The 17,366-nt window shown below is 50.9% G+C and overlaps 4 protein-coding genes across 4 annotated transcripts; 3 read left to right on the top strand and 1 right to left on the bottom strand.

Moving 5' to 3' along the window:
- Nucleotides 1-133: 133 nt before the first annotated feature.
- ENH_00035730 (ATP-dependent (S)-NAD(P)H-hydrate dehydratase , related) lies at nucleotides 134-3,400 on the top strand (the record flags this gene model as incomplete). Its single annotated transcript, XM_013585034.1, has 7 exons — nucleotides 134-473; nucleotides 667-723; nucleotides 991-1,067; nucleotides 1,491-1,574; nucleotides 1,814-1,909; nucleotides 2,085-2,528; nucleotides 2,678-3,400. The coding sequence occupies 7 exons, from the start codon at nucleotides 134-136 to the stop codon at nucleotides 3,398-3,400; spliced, it is 1,821 nt and encodes a 606-aa protein (XP_013440488.1).
- A 1,836-nt stretch (nucleotides 3,401-5,236) lies between these two features.
- On the bottom strand, nucleotides 5,237-7,492 carry ENH_00035720 (proteasome subunit alpha type 7, putative; the record flags this gene model as incomplete). The annotated part of the gene is made up of 6 exons (XM_013585033.1): nucleotides 5,237-5,299; nucleotides 5,469-5,645; nucleotides 6,197-6,346; nucleotides 6,826-7,003; nucleotides 7,134-7,249; nucleotides 7,439-7,492. The coding sequence occupies 6 exons, from the start codon at nucleotides 7,490-7,492 to the stop codon at nucleotides 5,237-5,239; spliced, it is 738 nt and encodes a 245-aa protein (XP_013440487.1).
- A 2,400-nt stretch (nucleotides 7,493-9,892) lies between these two features.
- On the top strand, nucleotides 9,893-11,297 carry ENH_00035710 (hypothetical protein; the record flags this gene model as incomplete). The annotated part of the gene is made up of 2 exons (XM_013585032.1): nucleotides 9,893-10,538; nucleotides 10,828-11,297. The coding sequence occupies 2 exons, from the start codon at nucleotides 9,893-9,895 to the stop codon at nucleotides 11,295-11,297; spliced, it is 1,116 nt and encodes a 371-aa protein (XP_013440486.1).
- Nucleotides 11,298-13,053: 1,756 nt separating this feature from the next.
- On the top strand, nucleotides 13,054-13,724 carry ENH_00035700 (hypothetical protein; the record flags this gene model as incomplete). Its single annotated transcript, XM_013585031.1, has 2 exons — nucleotides 13,054-13,344; nucleotides 13,638-13,724. The coding sequence occupies 2 exons, from the start codon at nucleotides 13,054-13,056 to the stop codon at nucleotides 13,722-13,724; spliced, it is 378 nt and encodes a 125-aa protein (XP_013440485.1).
- Nucleotides 13,725-17,366: the final 3,642 nt, after the last annotated feature.

Below are 17,366 nucleotides of genomic sequence, written 5' to 3'. Positions count from 1 at the left end.
TGCCTCTTCATGCCTCGACTGGAGAAGCAGCAGTAGGAAAAGCTGCGGCAGCGAAACCAAAGACACTGGCTGCCGAACTTGGGCTGCTACTCTGGTATGCGAGACTCCTGCTGCTGACATATCGTATTTTGCGATGTTTGGTTGCCTCCGTGGCCTGTGGCGCCCTCACTGCTCCAACCTCTCTGTAACCATTAGAGCAACCCCTTGTTTGCTGCGGCTGCAGCGACAGCAGCAGCTCTTGAACACCTACTTGTTACACACTTGCAACAATTACGGCGAATATCGAGCATCACTGGCAGACGAAGCGGCACCAAGGAGGATAAAACCGGAGTCTTCTTCGCAACTCGCCCCAGAGCAGAGCAGCGCCAGCATGAGCAGCACTCTGCAGCCTCATAGCAAGATGGCCAGCCTGCTGGTTCTTACAAAGGAGGAAGTAGACGTGGCACAGAAGGCCACAGATGGGTGGCTGAAAGGTACATTGCGTGCAGCGGAGCCAACAGCAGCAAAAGCTGCAGCCCTCGCTGCTCCAGTCGTGGCAGCGAGCCGCGACAGTGTAGTCACAGCGAACTTGTACTACAGCTGTGGCACGAGGCACTGAATGGGTCTGGTTTCAGGCCAACATCCAGAATAAAGATCTTAAGTTAAGGTTCGTGTTTTGCTGCGCAGTTGTCGAGAGGGCACTACTCCCCCCCCTTGATTTTAAAGAGCACAAGGGCAGATATGGTAAGAGTACAGAGTTTAAAGATGATTGTGGAGGACTCGGAGTTCTGCTTGAGTTTATGCTGCCTCGATGGACAGTTCGGTTGTTTGCTTATTTTCGCAACTTCGAATGTTGCTGGCCCTGGAGGAACAGCGGTTGTTTGGGCGAATTGAGTGCGTGCTGTATGTGAACCTCTTGCGTAACGGATTAAGAAAAAGTCGCTCCACTTATTGCGTTTTCATCTGGATGCTATGGTGTTGCTGTTGCTGTTCTCGCTGCTGTGCCCGTAGGAAAAGTTTGCGTCATTGGCGGATCTGCCATGTTTACTGGAGCGCCGTACTTCGCCGCTTCTGCGGCTCTTCGCATGGTACGTTTTTGCCGATGGGACTTTTTAAAACAACGGGTCTTTTAATGCACCAGAGTGTTACCAAGGAATAGAGGTTGCGTAGTAGATCCTTATTCTAGAGAATGAACAGACATCCAAAGGATCAAAGGGGCTTCAAGAGCCCGAGATGGTGTCGTTCGGACGCATAGAGCTGCAGAACGAGGAAACTTTTAATACACCTACAAGGTCATAGACAAGCGGGATGGGCTGAAATCCAGAAACTTGTGGGGCCTCGATGTACTTCGGAGGACCCGGCGGGTTACTTCGTTTTTCTCAAGGGGCAGCTGCAGCTACCGCGTTGCTGCCCGCGAGCTGTCACATTGCAGGAAATATACGGTGTGAGGTGACATAACGACTCAGGGTCTAGTGTTTATGTCTCAAGACGTTTGGACTTTTGTTTCGCAGGGGGCGGACCTCGCTACCGTTATAACAACTCCCAGTGCAGCTATGGCCATCAAGGCTTACAGCCCAGAGCTCCTTGTCTATCCTGTACGTAGTTCTGGTTTAACTAATGTTCGATGTTGCAGCATCTACAGATGCCTCCTCTCCACGGAGTTGCCGTTTTGGTTTCTGGACCATCATAATTTGACATCATAACTTGCGCAGCTTTGCCTTTTCCCGTGTTGTTGCTAGTCTAGAAGCAGTCCATAATTGACTTGAAACAGCTTCCGGAACTTGCGGCGCTAGTGCTTCTGTTGTGAATGATTTTACTGGTGGTGATACTGCAGATCCTGCCTTGTCGCTACGGAGCTGAGCGCGGAAAACCCAATGAGCAGGATCCCCAATTCGACTACCAGCTAGAGCTGGCCAGGCTCAAAGTTCATGTTAGCCGCTTCTGCGGTCCCGTGCAGCGTGTGCTGCAGTAGCTGCTGCTGTGCTTGCTGCTTCTGCAGCTGCTGCCGTGAACAGCTTTCAGCCACATCTCATGCAGCAGCACCGCCGTTTTTTATCGTCAGCAATAGCAGCAGCAGCTCTTGCGGATGTGCCGCTGTGTTTTAGGCGGAGCCACTTCTTCGTAAGGTGGACGTTGTTGTTATAGGGCCTGGACTAGGAGGTAGCAGCAATTACCGTTTTCACGAAGAGCACGATACAAAGCAACAGCAAGCGCAGCAGCAACACCATCCTCGTCAGGGAAAGCAACAGGAACAACAAGAGCAGCAGCACAAGCAAAAGTCACTAGATAAATCTGGGAGTGGTGGCCGGCTTTCCCATTTCCTTAGAGAGGCGATTGATGATGTTCATAAAGTGGTTCGAGGCTCTTCTTCGTCAAGTGTTGGAGCGGATCACAAAGCAGCAGCTACCACAACAGACCGAACAAATCCCGCCACAATAGACCACGCTATTACGAAACAGGCAATTTTGGAGGCTGAAGCTGCTGCGGCTGTCACTCAGAAAGCAGCGATTTTTCTGTTAAGACTCTGTATGCAAATGAAAAAGCCTCTTGTAAGCTAGCGTCACGCGCTAGCAGCACCAGCAGCAGGCGTAACTGCGGTACTATGCTGCTCGAACAGCAGTAAAGTCATCCCTTCGTGCCAGTTTCTTGATTTGCAGTGATGTAGTTTATTTGGCATTGTGATTATTGCTTTTTTCAGGTACTGGACGCAGATATGCTCCGCATCCTATCGATACCTGGCCATGAACACTACCTTTCTCTGTTGGAAGGCTACGACCAGGCAGTTTTAACCCCAAATGGCCACGAGCTGGAACAGCTGTTGCGGGCTCTACGGAGACGCCAAGCGGCTGGGGATGGGGAGCAGCATGGTCCTACGGGGTGGAACAGCTACGCAGCACATGGTTTACTTCCTGCATCTTTGGAGGCTGAGGGCGTGACGCAACATTTAGCCGAAACTGTGGCGCTGCTACGGGGCCCCTGCGTGTTTGCTAAGGGCAGGGTTGATCTCCTGGGCGCGTTTGATGCTAAGGAGGACTTGGAAGGCTGCCAAAGAGTCTACATGGCAGTCGCAGGACTTGACCCTCGTTATTTTGGGTCCCCTAAACGGTCTGGAGGCCAAGGTGACGTGCTTTGCGGAGTTTTGGCGGAGGCGCTGGTGTGGAGTGAAAGGGGAAGGGCACTGGAGCTGAAACAGGTTGAGGAGGAGACGGCGAAATTAGGCCTTGTTGTTCCTTTTGGCGGAAGGCCTTCGGCTCCTTACCTCTTTCTAATGCATGCTGCTAGCCTTATTACTCGCCAAGCTGCTTTTCTTGCCTATAAGCACCACGGCAGGTCAATGACTGCAGAGCACATACTCGATAGGCTCTCTGCAGCTGCCGCCATCGCATTCCCATCCTCCTGGTTCCAGCAAAGCAGCCTTTGAAAAAATAGCAATTGACGAATAATGCAACGAAAGAGAGTACGAGGAGCGTAAGTAACATGAACAGACTGCCGCAAGTAATGCCAACATAACATTTAGACAAACTGTTTTCCCACCGTGGTGAGGATGGAGCCTGCCAACACACCATTTGAATTTAAAGCTCCAAGGAACCCCACGGTGTCCATGACGATTTTCTCAAGGCGAGTCGATGTTGCAGACCTTCGTGGGACCGCCACTGAAGCACGCTTTGAGATTTTGTAGGGCCACATCAGGTGCCTTGGGGGCACAAAAGGCCTGTCATCATTTCGGGGCATCTGGGCGTTCAGCAGAGGTTGCATGATGGGTAACATCAGTTTTGTGGCGCATGCTGAGTGACAACGTATTTACGCCGCGTAGTCCATATCTGCGCAGCGTTTTTTTTCAAGTTTTCAGACTCAACGGTAGAACTGAACCTCGTTAGGTTTTCTTTGCGTCATGGGCACAGTTTTCTGTTTGCCGTTTCACAGTAGGATGTGTGTGCAAGCTGCAACTGCAGACAAAACTAGCAAAGCATAGTGCTTCCCAGTAGGTTATGAGGATGTAGCAGCTTTGCCCCTCGCTTGATATGGGGAGTTGCCCGGGTTCCCCGAACTTCGACGCTTATCTTTCTCCGCGGCGTCCCCGTATAACTTGAGCTTAGGGTCGCAATGATAGCAGTTTATTGGTAGTGCGGGAGGCTGAGGAAACCAGCAGAAAAGCGGCCATTAGAGGGAGGCACACTCCTGGGACTGGAAGGGTGCCACCTGGATGGATGGCTTGCTGTGTTCACCGCATTCAGGAGGCGAGGAATGATATTTGGGTGTGTATGCACTTGCGGTTCTCGCCGCACCCGTTGCCTCCGCTAAGTACGTTGAACACGCGCGCTGTTGCCAGCAGTGGCGCCCATCAACTGTAGGACATTGTTTTGTCGCGTTCCGCACGTTCCCCGCAGTGCAGCGGACAGCATCGAACTGCATCCTGTGGCGAGCCACAACCGTCTCTACAGTCCCAATATCTGGATCCTTGGTAGCACTTTCTCTACAGTTCTACTTCGCGGCGGGGGGCAGCCGAGGATTTATGATTCGTTGGAATCGGAACCCTTTCCTTTTCGTCCTGTTCTTGTGGCTGTCCCTTAGCTCAGTTCCTCTTTTCGTATTGCTTGAAAACGTGCGCTTACAGATAAAAGCCTGCCGCATCTGTGCATGCATTCGACGCAGTCCATCTAGAAGTGCAGATGTACTCCGATGAGCGTATACCCGCATGTACGCATGCGTGCATTCGCATGCATATGCATGCGTGCATGCGGGTAACATAAATGCATATTTTGCTCAGAGTCACTTGTAACCGCTTTCCTCTACGTTTGGCCGGCAGTGATCGCCAACCTGAATTCGCCAGGCTGCACCTGGTTTTACGCTATGTATGTACACTAAGTGCACGCACCTGCACTCTGTACATACAACGGGGAACGATGTATGGCGTCCCCATTGCTAACTGTTTGGCTTCGACTAACTCCTTCGGTAAGCATGCAGAAAAAGAGTACAAGCATCGTAGGGCACCCTCTTGTGTGCATAAGTAGTTTTCATGTGTGTCAACGTGTACATCTATACACGCATGCGTGCGTGCTTGTATGCATGCACGCATGTGTGCGTGTCTGCGTGTAAACATGCGTGCATGCATAAATTAACACACGTACGCATGCGTATATGAATGCATGCACGCACGTAACACGCGCAACTAAGCAGAGAATGAATCTCCATGAGACGCAAGAAGCTGCAAAAAACCCTCGGAGACTGACGGTACGAGTTTTGGGGGATCAACGTCTTAGCTGTCGGAGGGCTTGACCTCCTCTTCTGCAGACTTCTTCTGAGCCTCGAGTCGCTCCACCTACGGCACACGCCGAACGCAGGTAAGCCACTATTGCAGAGCAACTCCGTTATGCGAATGCAAGCGGTCATTTTTCTGGGCTGCGCCGTCGCGGCCGCCACAGTTTGCAATCGCCACCACAGCGGCTACTTCGCCAGCTGCTGCTCCGCTACTTTTCTGTATCCCTCACCTCTGCTGCGATTTTCTCTTCTGGAAGAAACTCAACTGCATGCTTGCGCACAATTGCGCATTCTACATTCTTCTTGCCGGCTTCCACAACTTCAGTGAGGGCTCTTATCGCCAAAGAGAAAGCCTCCTCCTCGCTCAGGTCTTCTTTGTAATTCTTCTCCAAGTACTCCTGCACTGTCTGAAATTGACAAATAGTGGAAGCACAAACACATGTACACACAGTTTGACAGGAAGATGTAGACGCCTACAGCAAAAGTACAATGTACAGCAAGATGGAAATCCTACTGTCCATTGGTACACGAAACTAGCTAGCGGCTACGCCCGCTCCAAAATTCGTAACTGAGAACCCAAGTTCAAAATGAATGCGAAGACTTGGGTAGTACAGCGACTCTCTTTTTTGCATGAATAGCCACTTGCTTCAGTAACTCCAGCACAGGAAGAAGAGATGAAAGAGGCGCAGACTGGGAGGAGCACACAAGGAAGCACGAATCAGAAAGGCACGCAAGTACACAGGATGCCATATGAAAAACTGACCGCAGCGCGGGTGGAACACGCAGGCACTACAGAATTACGGGGAAAACCTGGAAACGAGTGAACGGGAGACAACAAACACACCGCGAGACAGCACTACAACCTGCACGGCTAGTTAGACCATAGCAGCACCACACGTGGACTTGAGACAAGTCCATCAAGTACAAGTAATGGCGTTGAGAGTTGCTACGAACTAACTTTTGAGTTCCTGCCGAGGGCTTGTGCCTTCCATCGCGCAAATATGCCCGAGGGCTCAGTTTGGTAGAGAGCCACCTTGCCCTCCCCGTCCACTCCAGCTAGCAGCGTAGATAACCCAAACGGCCGCACACCGCCTCTATGAGTATATTTCTGAGAAATTCAACTCAAGAGCATCATGTGGAAAATCGTGTGCAACGAAGACTCTGGCAATTGCTAACAGACACGAGCTACATTTGACACGAAGAGCAACCATGGGCACAGAAAGACACACACAATGTAAAGACAAGCGTTAACCGAATGAGTCTGGCCCCTTTCGCAGCATCAGCGTTAGCAAAATGAGTGCACAAAGTAGAGGGCAGGCACAAAGTGTTGTAACGTGACAGACAGGAAGAGAGAACAAGTGTTGTAACGTGACAGACAGGAAGAGACAACCAAGCAACTTGGGGAGAGAGCGACGGCGAAAGACAAACGGCAGCGAAGCACCAAAAACCGGAAAGGATCACATATGCTGCTGCTGAAAAAGCAGTATCTGCATCTAATGCAATGGCATGTGCAACAGCAACTGTGACAATAATTGGATTATCACCAGCAGCACTTAAAACCACAAAATCTATCGTCGCAGCACTTACCTGCTGCACTTGTGCAATGTATCTGGCCATATAGTCTGCTGTAGGTGGTGTGTCATTGTTGAGCCGGTAGCTCTGACCCTCCAGCTGCGCCTTCGCTATCAACACCCGCGCGTCCGCATGTAGTCCCGCAAAGGCGCAGCACAGGCCGTCGTCAAGCAAAAGCAATTTGCGGCTAGTCCTGCAAGCAGCCAAAATCTTGAATTAAACAGGCGAACATATGCACTGGGACCTCAATATCACGAAACGTGGGGACAGTGGGCCATCCTCCAAACATGATGAATTCACACACTGCAAACACTAAGTGGCACCTGGGCTCTTGCAGTTTCGCTGCTGCCTTCCTCTCCACCGCAAGCACCACCGCATCTTTTCCCCTCACGCCCACAACGCAGCCGCCCCGCCTAACGGCCTCGATGGCGTACTCCACCTGTGGAGAAACAGCCCAATCATAAGCCCTACAGCTTAAGGCCCACTCTCGGTGATTCCAGGTGTGCGGCTACCACAGTAGCATAGTTTGCCTATCAGATGCATATGCTACCGCTGTTGCTGGTGCTTCTCTTGTTGTTACTGATGCAGCCGACACAATGTGCAAGACATTGGATGGAGTGTGTGTGACCTGCAGGAGGTGCCCGTCGGGGGAGAAGACGGTGATGGCTCTGTCATAGCTCATCTTCTGTCGGTGTTATTGCCGTTACTGCTGCTTCGGCTGCTGCCGCTACTTCTGCTGTATGCCACGCCGTCTGCGCAGACTACAACTGCAGCGTTTCCCCAAGCAGGGGTCTGTTGTGGGCCTCGTCGCTGCGGCCTGTCAACTGAGAGCTTGTGGTAAATGTTAAACAAAGAAAGCAAAGAGAACACACGTGAGCCGCCGGAAGAGACGGCCAACTTTCAAAAGCCACCTGTACAGGCAGTTCCGCTGCTGCTGCTGCTGCTGCCGCCGTTACCTCCACTGCTGAGAAACTCAATGTGTCTGTTTTATTCTAGTCGCATTTCCTGCTGAATACAACAAGAAAAAACGAATGAGACAACCTACAGATATCCGAATCTCCATCACAGCCGAGGGGGTTGCGCTCTGCATGCGGCGGCAGCGGTAGTCTTTAGACGGGGCTGCTGCCCTCATTTCAGTTTAGATATTAAGCTCACAATTTTCATTCGGGAGTAAGTTCAAATCAAATCACCTGTTACTTCATTTGTGGGAGGTTTAGCCTCCGGTTCGTACGTGAGGAGCGGAGAGCTAACTCTGCAGGCCGTCGCTTCGAGCTAGTACCTTTCGTGAAACTCTGTTCAACTCATTTGAAAGTACAGACCTGCATATTCAACGCTGTGGCATGCGGTCAACTCAACTCTGGCATTTACTATTCCTTGCTGCTCCATTATAGGTCCGGAAGAGCTTTCGCCCGTGCCATCGATTGGGGCACACAGCGAGTAGACTCGAAAAGTTGCCGTATTCTGTAGAAACAAGCACGATGAGGGGGATTCATGGCGTCAAGTGCAGTGCAAAGGCTATAGCGAAAGCCTTGATGAGGCTCTAGAGACCACTGTGTCCAGCACGGTAAAGTTTGGGAAGAACGTAGGGCAATGGAGCAGCGGAGCAGCAGAAGTTCTTACGCTTGCAACAACGCTGCTCCGCACGAGAACTAAGTCAACGCCGATACCCAGCATATCAATATCGGCGGTTCACGCACTGCTCAGCATTGGCTCACTTCTATGCGCCAGATCTATTATTCCTCCGTATAACACACACAAGGGCTGGCAATGTCACTGGCGATAGGTACACACAACAAAAGGCTCCTTCACACCAGGTGCTGTTTTGGGGTTTAGTATGTAGTATGCATGCGAGACTTATTATGGTTTTAGCTGTTTGGCATTGGCCCATATTTGAAAAAAGTGCAAAAAACCTTCGCCGTACACACTGTGGAGCTCTGGGCCAGTGCCATAGCCGGGAGCGAAAACCCCGATTCCAGCGTTTTTCATAGAATAAAACAACAAATCAGTTGTTCCACTTTTTTGCAGATGGCATCGTTTTACGTGATGTGGGGAAATGTTCGTCTTGCTTAGACAAACAATATTTGGAAATTCACCTAGCACAAGAGCCGCAAAGTATGGCTCTCTCGCAGATAACCAGTCTGCGAAAATGTCCACTGCGAGGAATCCACGGCTTTACCAGGCATACAACTATCCCCCAAAGATTTGGTTTCTTCAGGGAGACAGATTCTTTCCAACTGGCTGGGGATTCCCGGAGGAACAAAATAACTTTAGCGGCTGCCCTGGGTAGTCAAACAAATGCAATGTTTCTGGACTTCCCTTTAGTAGTGTACAAAGTGGCAGTGATTCCGCACCTTCATCCTGTTTATTTCCAGTGGCAAAAACCAACTCGCAACACAAACGGACTCGCCCACCAGTTCCTTTTTCAGTAAGAAAAGGGCGCAGCTGCACATGGGTAGGTAAAAATTCAATTGTGCACGTCTTCTAATGAACAGACCAGCAAGCGACCTTCAGGTTTGTGGAGTAGAATGTCAGAACATTAGAGCACACGAAGTGTTCGTCAGAGTAAGCGGGTTGTGCTTCAACTGAGCAGTTGTCACGCTAATGCAAAAGAGCTCCTGAGCCTTTAACTGTTGCGTTGCAGTCGATTAGCATACGCGTTTTCTGGTGCTTTTACAGATTCAAAATGTATTTTTTGCGTGCACTGAAGTCTACCGCTCTGTTGCTATAGACGAAGATGGCTTTGTACGGCACAACCAGTGTTCCGGGAATGAAATCTTTGTTCTTTCCGGACTTGGGAGTAGAAATACTATGTTTCAATGATTCACACCTAGATATCTTCGCTCGATAAGGGATGCATCTCCGCAACGGACGCGTTATCGGCCCCACATAGCAGGAGACTTCTACGATATCAGCAAGCAAAATGCCGAGCGGGACACCGGCCCATCATCGTCATGCTGCTCCGAAGCCCACCGTGGCAGAGCGGCCGCATGGTCATAAGGAGGCGCCCCCACAGGTGATACCTATGACCAATGTTATTCCAGGGTACAGTCCATTCGTCACGTGATACCAGTTCCAGTCCGCTATGAGTGTGATAGGAACTGTTATAGACAGGACCGGGAAAACGGGGGTAACGTTTCCCATACTACCAGAATACGGCAGCACTATGCAGGCCTTTTTGCTGCGCATCCAGCGCCGGTATACCCAGATGGGATTGGTGCCGCGCGAGTGGGGAAACGCACGTATTGACCACCTTGTGGGCCCGGCTCTAACGTATTGGATGTATCTACGGCGAACTATCGATCCTAGCGACTGGGCAACAGTACAGCGCAGGCTTTTGGAGCGCTTCGACAAAACAATGTCGCAGAGTCAATTGTTGACTGAGTTGGCTAATGCGCGGTGGAATGGTAACCCGAAGGCACACACGGACCGGTCTGCGGCTGTAGAGGAGAGTGGTTTGGGTGTCGCCCCTGATGAACTCGCTGACTACTACTGCACCGGGCTAAAGACGGCCCTCCATCTTCTAATCACCAATAACGGGCAGGTGAAGTATCGGTCGTGGGGACAAGCGGCGACAGCCGCAGCACGCCTCTACGAGCCCAAGCAGAGCGTGCTGGAGCTCCGAGAAAGGACCAGTCGAGCCATCAGGGCTGCAATCCAAGCTGATGGACCCCGTCGGCGCCAGGAAATCGAATATCGCCCTGGGGGAACCCACGCAAACTGCTATGAGTGTCAGGGTCGCGGACATCCGACACGTGTCTGCCCTATCAACGGACAACGTACCAAACGTCTAAGGGAAATACGCAATTAGTGTCGCGATGTGGGGCACTCTGCTAGGGACTGTCCTACGTACGAACGAGGCCGGAGCGAGCCGGAGGAGAAGAGCAGTATGCAGCCCACATGTTGTAGCAACGAGAAGACGGAACGATTAAACAAGGGGGCCTAGGCATGGTCGGAGACGAGCGCTCTAGGCCACGTAGCCATGGCAAGGGGGTGGAATGATGTGTGCGGTAGCGACAGGCCCCAGTGCCATTCCAGTCTCCCTTGAGTGGGGAAACCAACTCCGCAACACTGCGGAAGGAACTAATACGAGCGATGGGCACGCGGAAGGGACTCAGCCTCTTTGGAAAACGCAGTTGGAGTCTGGGTCAGCGTCGATCCCGTGTAAAGAGGCTCCCGGCGCGACGATGGCTAGCAGCAGGAAGTCTGCAGAGGCAACAGAAGACGGCTACAGATCAGACGCAACAGAGCTTGCGCCACACTGGTGGCAGGAAACTTGCGCGAAAGAGCCTCAAGACACGGGGGGAGCATTGTGCTATGTGGCTGCGATGGCGGTGCTTCGCAACGAGCTAGCAGGGAGTCCATGTGAGGCTCTCTTGGAGACTGGGGCTTCGAGAAGTTTCATTAGTCCCAAAACAGTTGAACGACTGCAGCTCAAGGTGCGGAGACTTCCAGAAGAGCATAGGCTCACCGAAGCTACAGGTGAATAATTACGCATTGATCCGGTTGTGACGGGATTGACAATCTGGTGCGGGCATGCACGCTTTTCCGGGGACTTAAGTGGGACCCGTTCCCTATGGCTTGGTCTTCGGTTTGGATTGGCTGACGGAATATACGTTGGCCTGGCATTTCCTGTCTGAAAAGCTCCGAACCTATGTGAATGGCCAGTGTTACGAGTTACCGGTCGTTAGGACTGGTGAAGCAAAGCTGCAAGGTGACAATCCCACCGTAGTCCACCCAAGGACCCCGGCAGAGCAAGCATATGAGGTATTGGCCAAACAAGTGGCGGGTATGTCAGCCGAGGAGGCAGCTATATTCCCATGCCAGCCACCTAAAAGTTGGCTGGCGTAGGAATATCCATGCGAAGACTAAGGCGAAGGCACGGATAACGTCACTCGTTCGTCAGGCGGCGGCTGACACAAAGAGTCTGAGAGCACCATTGCACGGTTTGCATCTCCTACTGGCTTTGCCCGAAGCCGGTTCGGCGGTGCCCCTAAGGTTCTCGGATGAATGGCAAGGCGCGCTTTGCTGCGCCTTAATTGGGAATCAGCCCACATCCTCCGGCTAGGATAGTCCTTTTGCCTCCACCGCCTTGAAGCCAGCGGTGGGTGAAGAGGAGTCGCCCTGGCCTATGGCAAAACTCGAGCACACTCTGTTCGGCGAATGGACAAATTCGACAGAGGCGCAGGCTATTCCATTCGAGATTATCCAGGTGTTGCAGGAGTATCGAGCGGTCTTTTTTGATAACTTACCTAAAGGATTACCGCCCTCATGATCACCATATCCTAGTGGTGCCTGGAAAACTTCCAGCGAAATCTGTGATATACCGAATGACCCCAGATCAGCTCACAATCCACAAACAGGAGATAGCTAAATTATCGAGCAATGGTTGGATCGGGCAAGCCCATTCGCCTATTTGCTCTCCTACGGTCATGGTAGACAAACATGATGATGTCTCCGGGGAGCGTAAGATGCGTATGGTTGTTAATTACTAGGCTCTGAATGCCCTTACAATAACCCCTGATTTTCCACTACCTCCCATTCAAACCATTCTGGAGCTGCTGGGAGGTGTAGTGTGCAGGCACTACAATGGGGCTTGCTGGTGGCCTATAGAGGATAGCTAACTGATGACTTATAAGCGGTTAAGAGGTTGAGACCCCGATTGAGCGCTGTAACCTCTTACTGGTGAAATCGAAATGCAATTTGTTTAAAAATTAACATGTATGGACTAGAAAGGCCTGCGAATGCTCTAAGATTGGGGCTGCTGACAACGCCGGCACAGGTGCGCGTCACATTCTCACCGCACCAGCAAAGCAAAAACAAGAAGAAAGGACTTTTATGAAATATGATTTTGAGAATTTGATATAAAATGGTCTTTTTAATAAATTGGTAGACGATACGCGACCGATGCGTCGGTAGGAGAGAAGATTTCATTGAAGACCAGACTCGAGGGTTGCGCAACATTGTAAACGCTGGAGAGAACGCAGTGTACTACAGGAGGCGCCAAGTATTTCCACTTTGGACCTTGCAGCAGGATTCCATTAAATACGTATGGCTAAGGAAGACCGTTGAAAGACGGCTTTCCGTTCCGTTCTCGGGCTCTTCAAGTACCGAGTAATGCCCTTTGGCGTTAAGGGTGCTCCAGCTACGTTCCAGGCTAACACAGACACGCCCGGAAAGAACGGGACTATAGATAAGGACATCATCTAGGTAAGCCATAACGCCCTGTCCTAATAAAGGTTGTAGATGTCTATCTACAACCTTTGTAGATGTCTATCTACAGCGGTGCGGCAGCTCAAACAGCGCTTAATCGACTTCACTACACTACAAGTCCCTGACACCACGAAACTCTTCGAGTTATACACGGACGCCCCTGGTTATGCGATCGGAGCAGTTCCAGAACAGGACGGCAAGCCCATCAGCTTCGTCAGACAAGTCATGAACCCCACACAACAGAGATACTCGATCTACGATCAGGAACTCTTGGCATTGGTCACAGCCCTGGACACGTGGTCACACTTGCTCCGTTTTTCCAAGGTAACGGCCTAGACTGATCATCAAGCTCTCACCCATCTCCAACGACTCTAAGCATCGAAGCCTCTGCGCGGACGCATCGCCCACTGGTTAGACTTCCTGGCCGAGTTCCCGGATTTGCACATCACCTATGCTGAAGGAGCGCGCAATCAAGTGGCTGATGCCTTGTCTCGCCGTCCCAGTCTTCTAAAACCTCCTAAAACCTGCTGGCAGGACACACCACCGACACCCCTGATGCTTGCAGTAGCACAGGCGCGCGCCGCTCCTCGCACTCGTGGTCGGCCTGCCAACTGCAGGGAGCTCGCCGGAATTCGTTCGCGACGACCCAGACGACGCAGCCTGCCGTCCGCAACTTCACCTTCGCTGTACAGGCACTACAATAGGGCTTGCTGGTGACCTATAGAAGATAGCTAGCTGGTGACGTACAAGAGGTCAAAACACTGAACGAGGACAGGACCCTCTTACCAGGATCGAAGTTAGGCAATTTGTCGGCGAATTAGCATGTATACACTAGACGTGCCTGTAAATACCTGGATATTGGGGCTGGCGATAGCGCCGGCACCGGTGCAGGCCTCCTCCCCACAGGGCCTATCTAGTACACTGCGTTCTCTGCAGCGTTTACGATGCTGCACTGCCCACAACTCGGGAGTTCTGAGAAATATTCTTTACTACCGACGCATCGGTCGCGTAACGTCTGCAAATGCATTTAACAGACCGTTTTGTTTCAAGTTCTCAAACCATATTTTCATGAAAGTAATTTCTTCCTGTTCCTGCTGTGCTGGTCCGGTGAGGATGTGACGCGCACCTGTGCCGGCGTTGTCGGCAGCCCCATTCTTAGAGCATTCGCAGGCATTTCTAGTCTATACATGTTAATTTGTTAATTAATTGCATTCGTATTTCACTAGTAAGAGGTTACAGCGCTCAATCCGCGTCTCAACCTCTTAACCGCCTATAGATCATCAGTTAGCTATCCTCTATAGGTCACCAGCAAGCCCCATTGTAGTGTCTGCGCACTACAGCCTAGGAGGCGAGAACTCCGAGTGGGGTGGATTTTCAGAAGAACAGATTTTGAAAAAAACTATAAATAACTGTATTTCGTGATATTTGGACTACTGTTTCAAGGAAATGCGCCGAAGGTGGACGGTTATCAAGGGCCCCTACTCGAGGTGGCAGGTAGCAACGTAGTCGCAGCAGTAGGTGCTGTGCACTACAGTCCACCTACAGTACTGAGCCAGAGGCAGTACTCGCAGAGGCTGCGGCGCTATCCGTTTTAGGCTGGTATTCCTCCTCCCAATGTAAGTTTCACTTTTATTGAAAAGGCATAGCTATTTCTTAAATTCCACCGCGCTTTGCTCACGGGGCCCTGCGCTTTGAACTTTCTGACGCATTACAATCTTCGCTACAGTCATTCTTAGATCGCTTCCTCATTCTTAGAACGCTTCCTCTGCCAAACTGCAGTAGAAGCCAATGGTATACCCATTCCGTAGTGGCTGCCCAGAATAACCCTTGCATCTGCAGCTCCGCACTGCCCCCTTGTTTTGTTGTGTGCCTCTGCGCCTGCTGCGCGTTGCGGTTACTCCAGGCACTGTCACCATTTGTGTCGACGACTCTTTTGCTATTTCTTCCCGTAAGTTTCTAGATGTTAACACTGCATTGTGCGGCGTCAGCAACTGCCTTCTACGCTATTCTGTGTGACAATTACAGCCTACAAAAAGAATCGGGTGCGGCAGCTGTTATGCGTCCCCCAGTAGGCAACAAGGCTCTTTTCCTTTGCACCCTGGCAGTCTCCCTCAGTGCGCCCTAGATTGTGAGTGGAATCCTATTCTTGCTGTCTTAGTAACCCTATGAAAGAACATTCATGGGTCACATGCCTCTCCATGGACAGCCAAAAACTTACCGCGACTACACCGTAGCAAATGTAACTGTAGAGCAGTAGGTCCAGCAATTAACAAGCGAACGGCCGCACAAGCAGTTTTCATTGGCTGCTGAAGACTTTGGTGCTGGCATGAGCTAATGCTACAGGGCTCAGTTGGCTTCCGCCAGAGCTCTCGTGCTCCCGCACTCTCTTTCAGCTTCCTGGCCAAGTGATATGCATGACAATTAGGTAGATCATCTCACAGCCCTAATTCAGGAGCATGGAGAAGTTTGCGATGATCATTTGCCCTGATTTGTAGTTCTCTCGTGCAAATTGAAGGCCTAGGCAGAAGCATCCAAAGAACTAATTGATGCGTGTTAAAAAATGTGCCCGACAAAGCTTTCTGCCTCTGATCTTCTTTATGGCCTACACGATTAGTTTCTCGGGGCTATATCTCTTAGACTTTTTTCTTCTGCGTCGCTGGTTCTGGAGGTAACTGGGACCTCGTCAGAGAGCGACAGGTCCCTTCAGTCCGCTTGGAGCTAGCGCTAAACGATCATAAGGGCGCAACCGCCGATCGCGGGAGCCAAAAGTCCGTCGATTGCAGGGTCGTCGGGGTGGCACCTGCTTTCTACACAGTCCATTTTGCGTCTCAGCATGAAGAGGAATGCGGAATCACCCAACGTCACCAAGGCCCCGATGCTGTCCCCTTTGTCCACACGTCAGCTCAAGACCGAGCTCTGCTACGTAGCTGCAGTCACCAAATTTGCTGCCAACTGTTCCTGATTAAAAGTTGTGGGCAGTATACTTACCCCGATATGTTGCGGTTGCCTCGCTGTCTACAGCCAGGCCGCCCAGCCACTGAGCGCTTCCTAACGACGACCCGCAGGGTGAACGATGGCCTGCGGTGGTAGTACTGGCTCCTACAGTTAGACCAACAACCGGGGAAAAGTATTGAAGGATAGAGAAAAGGACTTGGTGGAAGAAATGCTGCACAAGGTCCACCACGGCAAGACCACGTGCTTTTTAGGGCTGACAGGAGCTGCACGCAGTACGACGAATGCGCGGCGTGCAGCCAGCGCCCCTTCAGGTAGCGCCTGGGGCTAAGAAGCAATGCAATTGAGTAAAAAAGATAGTTAAAAACTGTAAGAATGCTAGAAGTAAATAAACAAATAAATAATAAGCTGATTTAAGAAGTCATATTGTTGTCGTACACATTGTGACGAAGTTATAAAGGAGCCAAGCCTGTAGGCTGCGATCACACTGCCACAGGGGAATAGTGTTTAATTCTTTTTGTGTCTATAGAAGGCTCATCATCCATTTGGTAATGCGTGAATTGCGCGTTCTGGTTAGATAGCTAGAGGGTGGAGCTAGGCGTTTAGACTACTTGGCGGAAGGCGCATATGCAAGCGCCTAGCAGCTGTATGCAAACAAAACGAGACGTCTCAATCGACGGATTGAGAGTGCCCTAGTATATAAAAAACTGGGCAGTATCTGCACATTCGTGCTTTTTCTTTCAGGAGATTTCTTGAGGGGCAGCAGACTCTCCACAATTCCGGGACATCGAAGAATATCCCAACTGCTACGACAACCACACAAAAGCAAAGCTCAAGTAGCGAAGAGTCAGCCAAGGGATAGAGCCTCCGGCGATTCGTACCGCGTAGAGCGAGAAAGAGCAGCCAAAGGTCTTTGGCGGGTCTTTCTCGCGAAGCACACATACCAGCAGAGGCAAGAGTAACCTCCGCAAAAGCTACACATAATTTTCGGAGCAACTAAGAAGATTTGGGTCCAGCGGCATGCAACAGGTCATGAAGCCAAAATAGTGGATAAAAAGTAAACCCAGGGTCACCTATGGTATGTAGAGGATTTGTGCCTCTTGAGGTGAACGAAAATATATTAGGAGTGAATAACGAGCATTGCTCTTCTAGAGAAAGAGGGTTGGTTGCTAAGGGAAAAAGGCAACGACAAAAACGAGTATCTTATAGCGGATCGTCAACGAAAGAGAGCACTCATTTGTTCCTTGAACTCTTCATCCATGCTATGGTTGTCTGAAAAAACGTCCTTGAAATAGTTTGAAAGTGCGTCGGACAGAAATCTCAAAGACAAGCCCTCATGCCATAATTCCTTAACTGGGCAGAGGCCTCAAAGGCACGCCCTCATGCCATAATTC

Source organism: Eimeria necatrix, genomic scaffold, assembly GCF_000499385.1.
Source record: "Eimeria necatrix Houghton genomic scaffold, Enh_scaff25, whole genome shotgun sequence".
NCBI lineage: Eukaryota > Apicomplexa > Conoidasida > Eucoccidiorida > Eimeriidae > Eimeria > Eimeria necatrix.
The sequence above is the reverse complement of the archived record's forward strand: the minus strand, read 5'-3'. Positions and strand labels throughout refer to the sequence as shown.